General features: G+C 42.3%; 1 protein-coding gene and 1 non-coding gene across 4 annotated transcripts in view; both read right to left on the reverse strand.

The window, feature by feature from the left end:
- Nucleotides 1-15,727, reverse strand: part of unc5db (unc-5 netrin receptor Db) — a 226,528-nt gene that overhangs the window by 7,618 nt on the left and 203,183 nt on the right. For 2 of the 3 annotated variants that reach the window (XM_041901390.2, XM_041901389.2), the window contains 4 exons: nucleotides 13,841-14,224; nucleotides 10,278-10,362; nucleotides 4,718-4,889; nucleotides 953-1,180 (listed from right to left, as the gene is read on the reverse strand). In XM_041901390.2, the coding sequence (XP_041757324.1) occupies nucleotides 953-1,180; nucleotides 4,718-4,889; nucleotides 10,278-10,362; nucleotides 13,841-14,224 (869 nt within the window). The remainder of the gene's footprint in view (nucleotides 1-952; nucleotides 1,181-4,717; nucleotides 4,890-10,277; nucleotides 10,363-13,840; nucleotides 14,225-15,727) is intronic. The other variant, XM_041901391.2, reaches the window with a different exon arrangement.
- On the reverse strand, nucleotides 4,204-4,258 carry LOC121585260. Its single transcript, XR_006003836.1, has one exon. It is a non-coding gene; the product is annotated as a U7 small nuclear RNA (small nuclear RNA).

Consider the following 15,727-nt stretch of genomic DNA (forward strand, 5'->3'; position numbering starts at 1 on the left):
GTAATTATGTAATTCTGTAATCTGTATTCCCTATGCAGTCTAGGTTGTGTGCTAGCCCTGTCCTCACATTGTATGGCAACTGAAGCCAGAGTAAGAGCTACATTTGGGGAAATGTTGCACTGAAATGACATCCTCAATATTATTATCAGGAGCATCCTGTTGATCTAGGTCTAGGATATGACCGGTGATTGACTGTCTGTCTATAGCCAGAGCTTGAACAACATGAAGCAGAGTGAGTGTGATTGTAGCCGACAGAGACCTAGAGGACAGAGGGGGCTGGCATCTGCTCGGCAGGCTGCGCTGGGGACGGATTCATAAACCAAATCCAAAAAGCATTTTAAACCCAGCTGTCAGTGACTTCTGTTAAATCACAGGAACACAAGCAGGAACTGAGTCACTCCTGAGGCCTATTCTGTTCTGATCGCTTCTGTTCTGCTTTATGTCTCTTGGCTGTACTGAGGCAGTTGATTTCCCTGATGCTAGATGATGAGATATCAATACAGCTTTATTGTATTATATGACCGAATTATTGGAAGGCTAACCCGGAAATATCAATGTTTGTGAGGGACTTGATTCTCTTCTATCATCTACTGCCTAAGCACTGCCATCAATATTGAGCTTCATATGATTGCACAAGAGCAAACTGCAATCAATGAAAAGAACCAACCAAGCAAAGGAAAACAACATTTGTTTGTTTGCATTATGCAACCACCAGGAAATACACCTATTATTCAACAGTATTTCTTATATTCCACTACTGACAAATAGGCATTGCATGCCAAAAATGGATGAGAATGACCTAATCTCAAATTGACCCCTAATAGCTCTACCTTACCCTGATAGGCTTGGTGGAAGTTCACCATATTGCTTATACCAATCAAATCCTCTCAGATCTCCACAAATGCATAGGGCATAGGAGTCGATTTATGATGCAGAGCCACTTCCTGCTTACCTGAAAGGCGTATGGCGTGTCATCCACACAGTACACTCGGAGGCTGTAGTCCATGGGGGTGGCCCCCATGCTGCCAAACACTGCTAGCTTCAGCCTCTTCACGGCTACCTGGGTGAGTGGTTCACCAACCAGGGCGTAGGAGCCAGGCTGGTCCAGCAGCAGGTGGCAGCTACTGGAGTCCATCAGGCAGTAACAGAATGTTGACTCATCCTCCACTGACATCACTTCCTGTGATACGGAACAGAAAACACAGGCCGGTTGGCAACAGAGGATGATAAAACAATTTCATTAAGCATCATTACATTTGATTGCATTGAGAAGAAATACTATAATGGTCCTCTGTAGCTCAGCTGGTAGAGCACGGCGCTTGTAACGCCAGGGTAGTGGGTTCGATCCCCGGGACCACCCATACACAAAAATGTATGCACGCATGACTGTAAGTCGCTTTGGATAAAAGCGTCTGCTAAATGGCATATTATTATTATTATTATATTATTATAATTATGCTCTGTGGGCTATGTGTGGATTTTATATGTGTGGATGTGTATTTGTTCTGCATCTTTTATAGTGTTGTGTCATCATGGAAGCATATAAATGTTTGGTTCTAAGTTAGATAAGGGAAATTAATATAATTGAAGTGCTTTTTTAAACTGAAAAATATCTGCTAACACGTAGTCTCCGAGGTAGATGAGATGGTAACATCTCAGAATACAGATCAGTCATTATGAACAACAGCAATAGGTGGGAAACCCCTTTTATTATTTTAAACTACAATAATGGAATCAGTCGTTTTTTATCTTCCCAGACAGCTACCATAATTATATCCCACATTATCTCTCTCTAAAACAGCTGTGTTCAATTCAAATAAAAATACCAGCGAGCAAATTGGAGACATACAAAGCTATATCATTTACACAAAGGAGAAGTAATGATGGGCCAAGGAAGGAGGGTCAGTTAGTAGCTACCAATTTTGCTGTCTCTTGTCATTGCGTGTTGAACCTTTGGTCACAGAGAGGGTTAATGAGATTCAAGGCTTACCTACAGTATGTCAATTACACACCTGTACCATCCTCAGGTAGAATGACCTCCAGGGAGTCTGCAGGGTATGAAATCTACAGCGGTGCATATTGTATATCCAAGAGAGATTATAGACTGTGCCCCAAATTGCACCATAGGGCTTAGGTCATAAGTTGTGCACTATATGGGAATAGAGTGCTATTTGGGATATATCCATAGAAAAGGGCAAGAGACATTGTGTATATGAACGGTGGAGTCAGGAGGCAGCCCGTAATTGAGACAAAGATCCCTGCCACCCGTTCCCATTGTATCATTGCCTGGGGTAAGCAAGCCAGTGATACAAGCAAGGACTGCTACAACCTCTTGTATAGTTAATTGCCTTACATAGGGCACACAGCCCACTTCCATTGGTTGTAACAACATTATATAGGACAGAGTGGGTGCAGGAGAAAATCCAGTGGCTGCTAATATTCTAAATAACAATCCTGTTTTAATCACTGACACCACATAGCATAACAGCCTGGGGCAGAACTACACTATTCATTATTCTGACCCTTGTTCAGTCTGCCAAAACACGGTCAGATGTACAATTATATTACTGCCTGCCTGGAAATGCTCTTAATTATTTTCTCTTATACTTGACTTGTTTTGTTCAAAAACACATTTTCATGAACAAATAATTCTAAGTGAGGGCGCTGGCATTGCCTGCAGAGCCTCTGGGTTGTGTATTAACCTCTTGGGAATGTACAATACGGTCTAGATTGTAGAAAGCTATTTTTTATAAGACAACAAGAGAATATTAGACATTCCTAAGGTGAACAGTACACACTGAAAAAAAACAAGAATGCTGAAATATCTCAACTAAGCCTACTAATAGCAACTTTGCATGAGAAAAAACAAACACTATGGCTTTGGGCTGTAGGCCCTAGTATCTTAACAACAGTGTTGAGAAATCAAAAGGTAAGAAACCAAGGTCTAACAATTACTGAAAAAGCCAGTGAGTGGCAGGCAGGCTGATTCACGTGTCTGTTTAGTAAAACATGTCCTGAGCAGTGGGAGGTGTTTAGAAAGCAGGGCAGGCAGGGCAGGCAGTGCCTGCATCCCAAATGGCACCCTATTCCCTATATAGTGCACTACTTTTGACCAGGGCCCACAGTCAAAAGTAGTGCTCTATATAGGGAATAGGGTGCCATTTGGGACACCTACGGTGAGTCTAGGTCAGATGGGAGGCCATTTCCATGACTCTTCCCCTGATTGCCTCACGTCCACACCCATTTCAGTGTGTCCATCCAGAATCCACCAATCGATATTTCCGATGTCTAACGGGCCCTTTTGCCCTGTCGTTACCCCCTGTCTGACTGACACAAGCAATGTGTCTTCTCCGCTATTACATGCTGTAATTGTTTGTTTTTTTCTCCAGCGCTCTCAGCGTTGTTCCCCTCAGGCAGGCTGTTGGATCCACAGTGACCATAAGCCTTGGTGTGAGTCACAAATGGCACCATATTCCCTATTAAAGTTCATTTTGACCAGAGCCCTATGGGCCCTGGTCAAAAGTAGTGCACTACGTAGGAATTGAGTGCAGTTTGGGACGCATCCTTGAGCAATGCCCTGCTCCACACCCTATGCCCTCAATAGCCTTTTCACACTTCAGACACACACACATCTCAACAGTCACATCACAAAAAGGCTCGCTGGAACATTGTCCCTCCCAAAAGAGAGATGAAAAAAGCTGATGGAACAAACTGTGTTGAGGTGTCAAGGGAAAATACAACCTCTATCTGGGAATATATTTGACCAGTTAAGAACACACTGCCCCCAGGGTTATAGAAGAAAAAATAAACAATAACATAGGGCCTGCCAAAATGGAAAAATACTATATAGTGTATACTATGGTAGGAATACTTTGGTATTCACTGTAGTGTTTTAGTGGACTTTACTTTAGTATTCACTGTAGTGTCTGAAGTGTGAAAAGGCTATTGAGGGCATAGGGTGTGGAGCAGGGCATTGCTCAAGGATGCGTCCCAAATGGCACTCAATTCCTACAAAGTAGTGCACTACATAGGGAATAGTATACTGTAGTATTTAGTGTAGTGTTTTTGCGGACTGTAGTACGGTATACTGTAGTATTTACTGTAGTGTTTTTGCAGACTGTAGTATACTGTAGTGTTTTTGGGGACATTACTGTAGTATTTACTCAATTGTTTTTGTTTTAATTATCTTTGACATAAAAGTGAGGGGGCTTTCTCCTTGAGGAAACCTACTGGAGAAATACTAAAAGAGCAAATGTTCCATAACCTGTAGGTAGGTAGGACTAGAGGCTGAACAGGCGTTCAGCACTTCTGCTCTTTTCTATGACCTGTAGGGGACACAATATATGGTATATACTTGGCATGTAGGTTTCTCATTTACGGGTGGCACAAATTGGGATATGGGGGAGGGGAATGGGCAGGGTATATGCAAATTAAATACAGAAGTATTTACTATAGTAAAACAAATTGTTTTGTATACATTTCTGTAGTATTTACTAGTGTTTTTTGTGGATAATACTGTAGTATTTACTATAGTATTCTACAGTATACTACACAATTCTATGCTAAGTACTACACATGATCGAGATATTATTCTATAGTAAACTGTAGTATTTTCTTATGTGGGTGGACTCGGTCCTGGACTAAAAAACTAAATCTGGGTCTGAGTAACTGGCCCATAGAGGACAGAGTTGTTTATGGTTAAAGGGGCTTCTCTTACCTCCCATTTGTTGTCCTGTGTTTTCCTCTTCAGTTGGATGTTCCAGTTCTCAGTGTCAACCTCAGCACAGTGAGCTATCGTCATAGCAACAGGACTGGAGAGGTCTAGGCCTAGAGGACCATAGGTGACCTCTGGTCCTAGTAGGATCTCACAGCCTTCCTCCGTCTGGACACTGAAACACACACATTGGCATTGGTTTATTCTGAAAAGACGCTATTCAACTAACTGTAGCTACAGGTAGAATGTATTTGATAAAATGTGGTCAAACATTTAATGGGTTTGCAAATTCAAGGTACTACTAAACGGACATCGCATTACAATATAAGACTAAAAACAACTGAAATGTTAACTCTACATAATCAACTTAATTAAGACATTAATCTATTCCCCATATAAAACAGGGACATATTTTAGATCATGTATGTTAAGGACTTGAGTGTGCACCACTAGTAGTCTTATAAAGGGATCTGTGTGCCGGTCGGTCGCTCCATGAATTTGCATATTCATCAGCCTTGTGTTTATCATCTTGGTGTCATTATCTTTCCATCGCTCCTTGTGGTGGTGCTGAATGAAATTAAAGCAATTAATGAAGAAAAACGAATGAGGGCGGTGGACAGTCATGCAAATCCACAAACACAGAGAGCCGCCTGCAGGTGTTTGGTTCCCGGATTCCCTGCTAGAGACAGAGTCATAAACTCAGAATACGATTTACCTTCACATTGGATGGTGTATTCATTAAAAAAGGGCTGACAATAGCATCTTGATGTTGTGTTGCCAGGAGGAGTAGGAGGGGTAGGCGATTGAAAAGGCCAAGGAAGATCAAGGCAGTGCAGCGAGACGCCTTCGCAAAGCTCTCTAAGCTCATATCAGTCATCACAGATCAGAGATCTGAGAGCTGTGATTTGTCAAGATTTCCTCCCCTGAAAAAAAACGGACTTAGGCTATATCCAGATACTTGAGTGATTGAATGAGTGAGTGAGGTGGAAGGTTCACCGCGTCAAGATATAGTGTGACTAAACAAATACCCCAAGGCATAAAATAATATTGTGGCAGATTAAAACTTTGTTAATTATTTCAGTAAGATTGCCACATATATTGTACTGTAGTCTGGATTGCCCAACAATGGTTAAGCTCTTTCATGTTTCACTTTTCACAGTCAGTGCCTTCGGAAAGTATTGAGACTGCTTGACTTGTTTCCCATTTTGTTATGTTACAGCCTTATTCTAAAATTGATTAAATAAATAAAAATCCTCAATACATGTCATTGTCTCCGTTGAGGTTATACATTAGAATGACACGCTTGTGTCTAGAGATGCCTGTCATGACAACACAACAGCAACTGTCTGACAACACAGCAACAAAATTAGTCACTATTCAACAGACATTATCCTACAACGAAATATGCATCATGTTATGTTACAACAATCAACATATCAAGATATTACACATATAGATTTTTTCCCTTATTCAGTAATACAAATCTAAACATTTCGCATCTAAGGCTAGTTGAGATGAGTAACAAGTCAACCCATCTGTAGCAGCTGTGTGTTCTACAGTATCTTCCTAAACAACAGCTGTAGCTACAGTGCATTCGGAAAGTATTCAGACCCCTTCCCTTTTTCACACTTTGTTACGTTACAGCCTTATTCTAAAATTTATTAAATACTTTTTTTCCTCATCAATCTACACACAATACTCCATAATGGCAAAGCGAAAACAGGTTTTTAGAAATGTTTGCAAATGTATTAAACATAAAAAACTGAAATACCTTATTTACATAAGTATTCAGACCCTTTTCTATGAGACTCGAAATTGAGCTCATGTGCATTCTGTTTCCATTGATCATCCTTGAGATGTTTCTACAACTTCATTGGAGTCCACCTGTGGTAAATTCAATTGATTGGACATGATTTGGAAAGGCACACACCTGTCTATATAAGGTTCCACAGTTAACAGTGCATGTCAGAGCAAAAACCAAGCCATGAGGTCGAAGGAATTGTCCGTAGAGCTCCAAGACAGGATTGTGCTGAGGCACAGATCTGGGGAACCAAAAAAGTTCTGCAGCATTGAAGGTCCCCAAGAACACAGTAGCCTCCATCATTCTTAAATGGAAGAAGTTTGGAACCACCAAGACTCTTTCTAGAGCTGGCTGCCCGGCCAAACTGAGCAATCGGGGGGAGAAGGGCCTTGGTCAGGGAGTTGACCAAGAACCCGATGGTCACTCTGACAGAGCTCTAGAGTTCCTCTGTGGAGATGGGAGAACCTTCCTGAAGGACAACCATCTCTGCAGCACTACACCAATCAGGCCTTTATGGTAGAGTGGCCAGACGGAAGCCACTCCTCAGTAAAAGGCACATGACAGCCCGCTTGGAGTTTGCCAAAAGGCACCTAAAGACTCTCAGAACATGAGAAACAAGATTCTCTGGTCTGATGAAACCAAGATTGAACTCTTTGGCCTGAATGCCAAATGTCATGTCTGGAGGAAACCTGGCACCATCCCTACGGTGAAGCATGGTGGTGGCAGCATCATGTTGTGGGGATGTTTTTCAGCGGCAGGGACTGGGAGACTAGTCAGGATCGAGTAAAAGATCAACAGAGCAAAGTACAGAGAGATCCTTGATGAAAACCTGCTCCAGAACGCTCAGGACCTCAGACTGGGGTGAAGGCTCACCTTCCAACAGGACAACGACCCTAAGCACACAGCCAAGACAACGCTGGAGTGGCTTCGGGACAAGTCTCTGAATATCCTTGAGTGGCCCAGCCAGAGCCTGGACTTGAACCCGATCTAACATCTCCGGAGAGACCTGAAAATAGCTGTGCAGCGACGCTCCCCATCCAACCTGACAGAGCTTGAGAGGATCTGCAGAGAAGAATGGGAGAAACTCCCCAAATACAGGTGTGCCAAGCTTGTAGCGTCATTCCCAAGAAGACTCAAGGCTGTAATCGCTGCCAAAGGTGCTTCAACAATGTACTGAGTAAAGGGTCTGAATACTTATGTAAATGTGATATTTCCGTTTTATAAACCTGTTTTTGCTTTGTCATTATGGGGTAATGTGTGTAGATTGATGATTATTTTATTTTTTAAATCCATTTTAGAATAAGGCTGTAACCTAACAAAATGTAGAAAAATCAAGGGATCTGAATACTTTTTAGACTTTTTAGACTTCCCAAACATTTTCAACATCTGAACAAATCAGTACTTCTATTGATAAAACATAATATCTATTATACGTATTTCACTGACTTGCAGTTATAGTACAGTGCAAGATTCTGAATACTCTAGTAAAAGACACAGTAATAAATAGCAATAAAATATGTGGTTGCATATCCAGTGCTGATGATGACTATTTATGTTTATCTAACCTCCACCTCACACAGTTAACCTGTACCTTTTTTATACAGATGATAGCTCACTGCCCACGTCAATCACCATGCTGTTTTAATAGCAGCCCTGACTGGTTTTTGAATGGTCCAGCAAGAGCTCTGATGATCCTTTAGCCAACAACGAAGAGCCTGATCACACATTCAACGGCAAGAGTAGCTAAGCTAGGAGCAGATTAGCTGAACTTTAAGTAGCTGCCTACCACTTATGACGGAGAGGAGTCTAGCAGCAACAGCACCTAAAAGAAGAAGTGCCTCTGGCTCTTATCCTGGCTGAGTCCCAAATGGTACTCTCTTTCCTTTATAGTGCACTACTTTTGACCAGGGCTCACATGGCTCTGGTCAAAAGTAGTTTACTATATAGGGAATGGTGTGCCATTTGGGACGTACCCCTCTCTTTTTCAATTCCACTTGTCATCATCATGAAGAGTCCTGTACCTACGTATAGCTCAGCTGCCTCCCTGGCCCTAGATGAGGTGCATTATTCAAAGTGACTGATGACTCACTCTTCAGGGACTGGGGAGCCTTGCAAAGTGGCATATTGGGCCACAACGCTACAGAGAGAGCAGAGGCAGTGTGGGGTTTAATAAATGCACACATTAACATGCTCCATTAGCTTCACCTTTATTTGCTTGTACTCTCCTACCTGCCTGTCCAACTGGGTTTTTGTCAATTTTTTAAGGCAACACATAGGCACGTCTTGGACAGAGAATGGGGACATTCATCACATTGGTTCCTAAGAGTGAAAGTTGTACATTACGAACTCCAATTGGCTGCACATATCGAGCTATGATTTTTTATGTATCTTTTACGTACATCCCTTTTAGCGTCTCTCTTTTCTCAGTCTTTCCCACCCCTCCTCTCTCTTTAGCTCTCTGATCGCATGTCAGTAAAGATCTTTATACAGTTAAATTAAACTAAAATTGACATTACTAACCCACATATTTGAAGCGCTTGTTTACTCATGAGCTCAAGAGAATAAGGGATACTAAGATATAAACTGGACAACCTTACTTTCTCCCTGTGGCATTAAAATGAATGCTATGTTGAAACCATTACAACAGTTCCAGCCAGAGACAGTCAGTGACATCCCACCTGCAGATCGAATGGACAAATGACCCGAAGGGTTTTATGGAGAGCTCACAAATCTTTCCAGTCAGGCTGCATCCCAAATGGCACTCTATTCTCTATATACAGTAGTGCGACTAATTTTGACCAGAGTCCTATGGGTCCTGGTCAAAAGTAGTGCACTATAAAGGGAATAGGGTGGCATTTGGGGCACAGCCACAGTCTGTCCCTGTGGGGTGTTGTTGAGGCTAACTAGAAGGTACAGTGGCCGGGCAGGGGAGTCATGTCATCCTCAAGTGGGAGAGATGTATTGCACAGCCCGGCCATGACCGTATTCCCACACCATCTAGGCAGAGCCAAGGAGAAAACACCTGGCATCCAGAACTTCCATAAAGAACATTTAGAATTTAGATCTTTAAATTCACTTCCCAAGTTGTTGTAGGAATGTGGGCGTACAAAACAGGTGGCTCTGGCTTTGAAATATAAACAGATTAAATGAGTCCAAGTATTTTATTTTTAATGTTTTAGACCACCACCAACTCAAACTCTACCCATCAACACTTTACTGAATATATGGACAATCTCCTTGAAGTCAGTTGGACTAAATTAATCAAGACTACATTGGGAATAAACCCACATTGCTTCACATGAGCTGAACTTTCTCTGTTGCACTCTGTTGCAGAGATCAAAGCTGGAATATCACCTGCAAGGCTACAGTGGAAATGATCAGCCTGATCTTGACACCTAAAGGATTTGTGTGGAGATAGTCTGTTGTGCTCGCTGGGTCCATCTGCCAGAGCCCTCAGTGAACACATAGTGGGAAGGAGACTGGAAGGGTCACCGATGTTTATACTGAGCAGGAAAGAGTACATCTGTTGTGAGTCTTCATTTGGAGGTTTTATTTTGCCTACATGAATATTCAGCTATGCAGAATTGTAATGGATACACTGGGTTATTTTTAAAGTTTTTAACTCTTAAGGTAAAAACGGGTGAGGAAGGGTGGACAAGTAGCATAGTTCAACTGGTAAAGAATGGTAAGGCTTGATGATGAAAGATGAGGAAGTAGAGAGCGACTGACAGACAGATAGATGGTCATGAGATCTGCTCTCACCTGGACTCTCCCTGATTTATCACCACGTACATCTCCCAGGAAGTGTCCTCAGCGATCGCACCATGGGGCACCAGCAGGCTGACTCCTGCAAGACACAACAGAGTCAACAACAATAACAACAACAAAACACAAAAGATATCTGTGAGATGCCTGTATATAGTTGAGCAGAACATGGATTCCTTCTATACTGAACAAAAATATAAACGCAACATGCAACAATTTCAATAATGTACTGAGTTACAGTTCACATATGGAAATCAGTCAATTGAAATAAATTCATTAGGCCCTAATCTATGGATTTCACATGACTGGGCAGGAGCGCAGCCATGGGTGGGCCTGGTAGAGCATAGGGCCACCCACTTGGGAGCAAGGACCACCCATTGGGGAGCCAAGCCCAGCCAATCAGAATGAGTTTTTCCCCACAAAAGGGCTTTATTACAGACAGAAATACTTGTCAGTTTCATCAGCTGTCTAGGTGGCTGGTCTCAGCCGATCCCGCAGATGAAGAAGCCGGATGTGGAGGTCCTGGACTGCCATGGTAACACGTGGTCTGCGGTTGTGAGGCCGGTTGAACATATTGCCAAATTCTCTAACACGATGTTGGAGGCAGCTTATGGTAGAGAAATGAACATTCAATTCTCTGGCAACAGCTCTGGTGGACATTCCTGCAGTCATCATGCCAATTGCACGCTCCCTCAAAACTTGAGACATTTGTGGCATTGTGTTGTATGACAAAACTGCACATTTTAGAGTGGCCTTTTATTGTCCACAGCACAAAGTGCACTTGTGTAATGATCATGCTGTTTAATCAGCTTCTTGATATGCCACACTTGTCAGGTGGATTGGTTATCTTGGCAAAGGAGGAATGTTCACTAACAGGGATGTAAACAAATTGGTGCACATATTTTGAGAGAAATAAGCTTTTTGTGCGTGTGGAACATTTCTGGCCTCTTTTATTTCAGCTCATGTAACACTTTACAGGTGCCTTGCTAAAGTATTCCGACCCCTTGGATTTCTTCACATTTTATTGTGTTACAAAGTGGGATTAAAATTGATTTAATTGTCATTTTTTGTCAAGAATCTATTTAAAAAATTAATATCCTTATTTTTGTAAATAAATAAATTCATTACTAAAATATAGTTGTCGCATAAGTATTCAGTCTTTTGTTTAGTCAAGCCTAAATTAGTTCAGGAGTAGAATTTGGCTTAACAAATCACATAATAAGTTACATGGGGTTGACATCATTTTTGAATGACTAACCCTTCCTCTGTCCCCCATACATACAACATCTGTAAGGTCCCTCAGTCAAGTATCGCATTTCAAGCATAGATTCAACTACGAAGACCAGGGAGCTTTTAGAAAGCCTCAAAGAAGGGCAGTGATTGGTACATGTGTAACAATAACAAATCAGGCATTGAATATTTTAGTCTCCTGTAGCTCAGTTGGTAGAGCATGGCGCTCTGGATAAGAGCATCTGCTAAATGACTAAAAATTTTGTTTTTTTTATGTAAAAAATGAATATCTCTTTAAGCATGGTCAAGTAAATTATTATGCTGTGGATTATGCATTAAACCACCCAGACATATCAAAGATACAGTCATCCTTCTGAACTGAGCTGTAGGACAGGAATGAAACTGATCAGGGATGTTACCATGAGGCCATTGGTGATTTTAAGACAGCTACAGAGTTCAATGGCTGTGAAAACTGAGGATGGATCAACATCATTGTAGTGACTCACAATAATGACCTAAATGACAGAGTGAAAAGAATAATATAAATAAATATACAGAATGAAAATATTCCAAAACATGCATCTTGTATGCAAAAAGGCACTAAAGTAATACTGAAAAAAATAACACAGCAAAGGAATACACTTTTTTGCCTAAATGCAAAGCCTTATTTTTAGGGCAAATCCAAAACAACACCTTTCAGCAGGACAATAACCTACAACACAAGGCCAAATCTATACTGGAGTTGCTTACCAAGAAGACAGTGAATGTTCCTGAGTGGCCACAGTTTTGACTTTAATCTCCTTGCAAATCTATGGCATGACTTGAAAATTGCTGTGTAGCCATGATCCCCAACATCTTGAAGAATAATGGGCAAATACTGCATAATCCAGGTGGGCAAAGCTCTTAGAGACTTACCCAATAAGACTCACAGCTGTAATCGATGCCAAAGGTGTTTCTAACATATTGACTCAGGGAGCTGAATTCTTATGCAACGACTATATTTTAGTTTTTTTATTAATCCCCCCCCAAAAAAGATCATTTTTCTTCCATTTTGACATTAAAGAGTATTTTGTGTAGATTGTAAAAAAAATTGACAATTAATCCCACTTTGTAACACAATAAAATGTGAGAGCTGGGGGAGAGCAGCTGTATAGGAGATTCAATATCTGCCTGTCTATAAACAGCAATGTAAGTGTTTTGTCGTCCCCCTGCCTGTCATCTCCCCTCTTGCAAATCAACCAGTTAGCTTTCATTAAACCAACACCTGCCACCCTGTCAGATGTTTCACTGGGGATGGCTGTGCAGGAGCCCTCCAGGACCTCTTAAATCATCAGAGTGACAGGGAACATCCTTAGCCCAAGGGATTACGCTCACATCTCACACCGCCAAAGTTTGATCATCATCAGTTTACGTCCCACAGGATAGACTGATGTCTAAGACTGTATTGAAGGTTGTCGGTCTGTGTGTGTGCGTACATGTTCATGTGTGTGTTCACTTGTGCTTGAGTTTGTAGGATATGTATTTATCCTGAAAGAAGAGACTGGCAGTTAGCCAAGTGTTGGCCATGTATGGTCGTCCATTCAGCATCGTTAAAGACATTGGAGATGTGAGAGTGGTCCACTTGACCGCTGTGACTCTCTCCACTCACACACAGCCATGAGTCTGACGCAGCCTGATTTCACTGTGGCTCTCAATCAGTGCCTCTCCAACAAAGCTGAGGGCCCTACACACACCAGGGCCCGGGAGAGAGATGTCAAAGCTACAGTTCACATGGAACTGTTGACCCCTGACAACTGTGGCAGTCCTCATAGCAAACTCATCTACTCCCTCCACTTGTAGTTATGGTCTATGATAAGAGGCCTGACCCCCGTTTGCCTGGGAGAGCTGGTGGGAATGTAGAGGAATAACAAACAGCTATACTAGATTCCTGTACTGGACCTACCTGGGAAACAACATGAATGAATCCTACAGTACTGTAGCAACATGCATTAGACTCTAGAGAGATTAAAGGGACCTGATCTGAGTCCCAAATGGCATCCTACTCTTTTTATAGTGCAATACTTTTGACCAGGGCCCATAAAGAATAGGGTGCCATTTGAGATATATCCCTGGTTTCACTAACCAAGACATATTCACTTAGACTACCTCTACTTGTAATTAGTCAAGCGTGTCCATGTTTTAGCTAAACTGAGAACTTTATTTTCCATTAGAATAGACGTACAGTACATACTGAAAAAAATGCTAGAATGACATATTAGCGTCAGAGAGTAGCTATCATCAGAGAGTAGTCTACCCATCTCTCTTCATTAAACCAATGTACTGTAGCTCACCAGTATTTGGCACCACCAACCGGCCGCCCAGATACCCAAACACGCCCGTGGTTCTCATCTGATCTTCAGTGGGGGTTAGGGGGGGCCCGTTGGGGGTGAGCAGGCCCTTCTTGGTGCTCCGTCTCTCCACAGTGCTGTTGCTGTAGTCTCGGTTCAGCCCCCTGGGGAAGGTCTCAGGCGGATGGCCTTTGGGTGCGTGGTACTCAGCGCGGTCGGCCACACCTAGTGAAACCATAAAGGAGCTCTGAACTTTGACCTTGATGTCTGGCAGGGGGTCAAAGAGCTCTTTATTGTCTATTGAGTCCTGGAAGCAGATGGGTCTGCTATAAGTCCGGCCCACTGTCAGGTCTGGCTGCAGAGAGGAGTTGAGAAGCAGTGGGCTCCCTAGAGAGATGGAATGAAACACACAGCTACATAGTCATGCTGCCATCTAAATACCCTAGCTCTCTCTGCTGGAGCAATTGGCTGAAGTGAAGTCCACTGAGCAGGGAGCACACTGTCAACTGATGGAAAACAGGCTTTTAGTGTGAAAAACATGTCAGGGAATGTGACTAACACAGAGTTACGGTACAGGTAAATAACCTGGATAAAAGATACTGTAGCTATCCAGGTCAGGGCTGAGCCATAGTCACTGGTCAGAGGTAGATTTATTTACCAAGCATTCACAGCTTGATCGCCATAATCCATCTGTTGGAGTTGGAGTCAGTTCCTCTCTGTACACAAAGTCACCCTCCTGGAGGACACAGTCGTTCTGTCTGTGGTCACAGCACAGCGCTGGGGTTGTGTGCGTGCGTGCGTGCGTGTTTGTGTGTGTGGCTGGGAAGGTGCTAAGGGGGTCTGGGTGGCCGTCCTGTAAATGAGGGGAGTCCTTCAGCTCTCATAATCAACTCAACAGTACAAGGTCTTCAGCCACAGCCATTAGACGCTTGGCCACACTGCCAAACACTGCATGCATATATCTGGCACATCCAGACATTAGGGCCCTAGGACTCCCTGTGCCAAGATAACAGCAGAGTCACAAAGTCATTGCTGCCCAGCTGCTGCCTGGCGAGGGGCATAAGGTAGGAGGGTAATGTTTTATTTTTAGGGGAATCGTTAATTGCTGGGGGGCTTGATCTGTGTCATGCTTTCAGGGTGTGTTAGTTTCCACTGAAAGACTAACTAGAGGGTATTCTTCAATCAAGGGCTTCTCCTTGTAACTTCATCGTCTAGTCTAGTGCCTGAAAATGCATAACAGGATGAAAGCATACAATAATAAATAAAAAAATCTATTGCAATTCAATCAAACACGTTAGAGGATATCATGGGAAATGTTACATTTGAGCAGTGTGAAATAAGTGCAATCAGAAATTATATTTTGTTACTGATTAGTAGTGATTTGCTACTGATTGCAGTAGACATAGTAGAGGACTCTTGAGAAAATTCATATTGATAATGCATTAAAAAAATATTTCAGTGGACATTGCTTAAACTTTCAATCTGACATGCAAACAAACGTCCATGTGCATTTTCTCTTCTTCTCAGCGCAGTGGAGAAAAATCTGATTATGGCTTGAGTGTGCATCTTTAAAATGGTGGAGCAAAATGGAATTGCGGAGGAGGTGGGAAGACAGAAGTTAATGAAATGGATCTCACGTTGAATACCTTGAGGGATAGGTTTGGAATTGGACCTTATGCCCAGCAGTAATGCATAAAGACTCATTCACCACTCCGCCTTACACCCCCTCATGCGGCAGGAGCTATCTGAAGCATTTAAGGGACTTTTCAAATAAATTAAAAAGGCATGAAAAGCTACTAATTTCCTGTAAAGAACACACTTGAGAAAAGCTATGTTTTTCTCTCTATGTGTATAACCGTATATTATTGTGATTATGAAAAATCTACTTGA

Source organism: Coregonus clupeaformis, chromosome 16, assembly GCF_020615455.1.
Source record: "Coregonus clupeaformis isolate EN_2021a chromosome 16, ASM2061545v1, whole genome shotgun sequence".
NCBI lineage: Eukaryota > Metazoa > Chordata > Actinopteri > Salmoniformes > Salmonidae > Coregonus > Coregonus clupeaformis.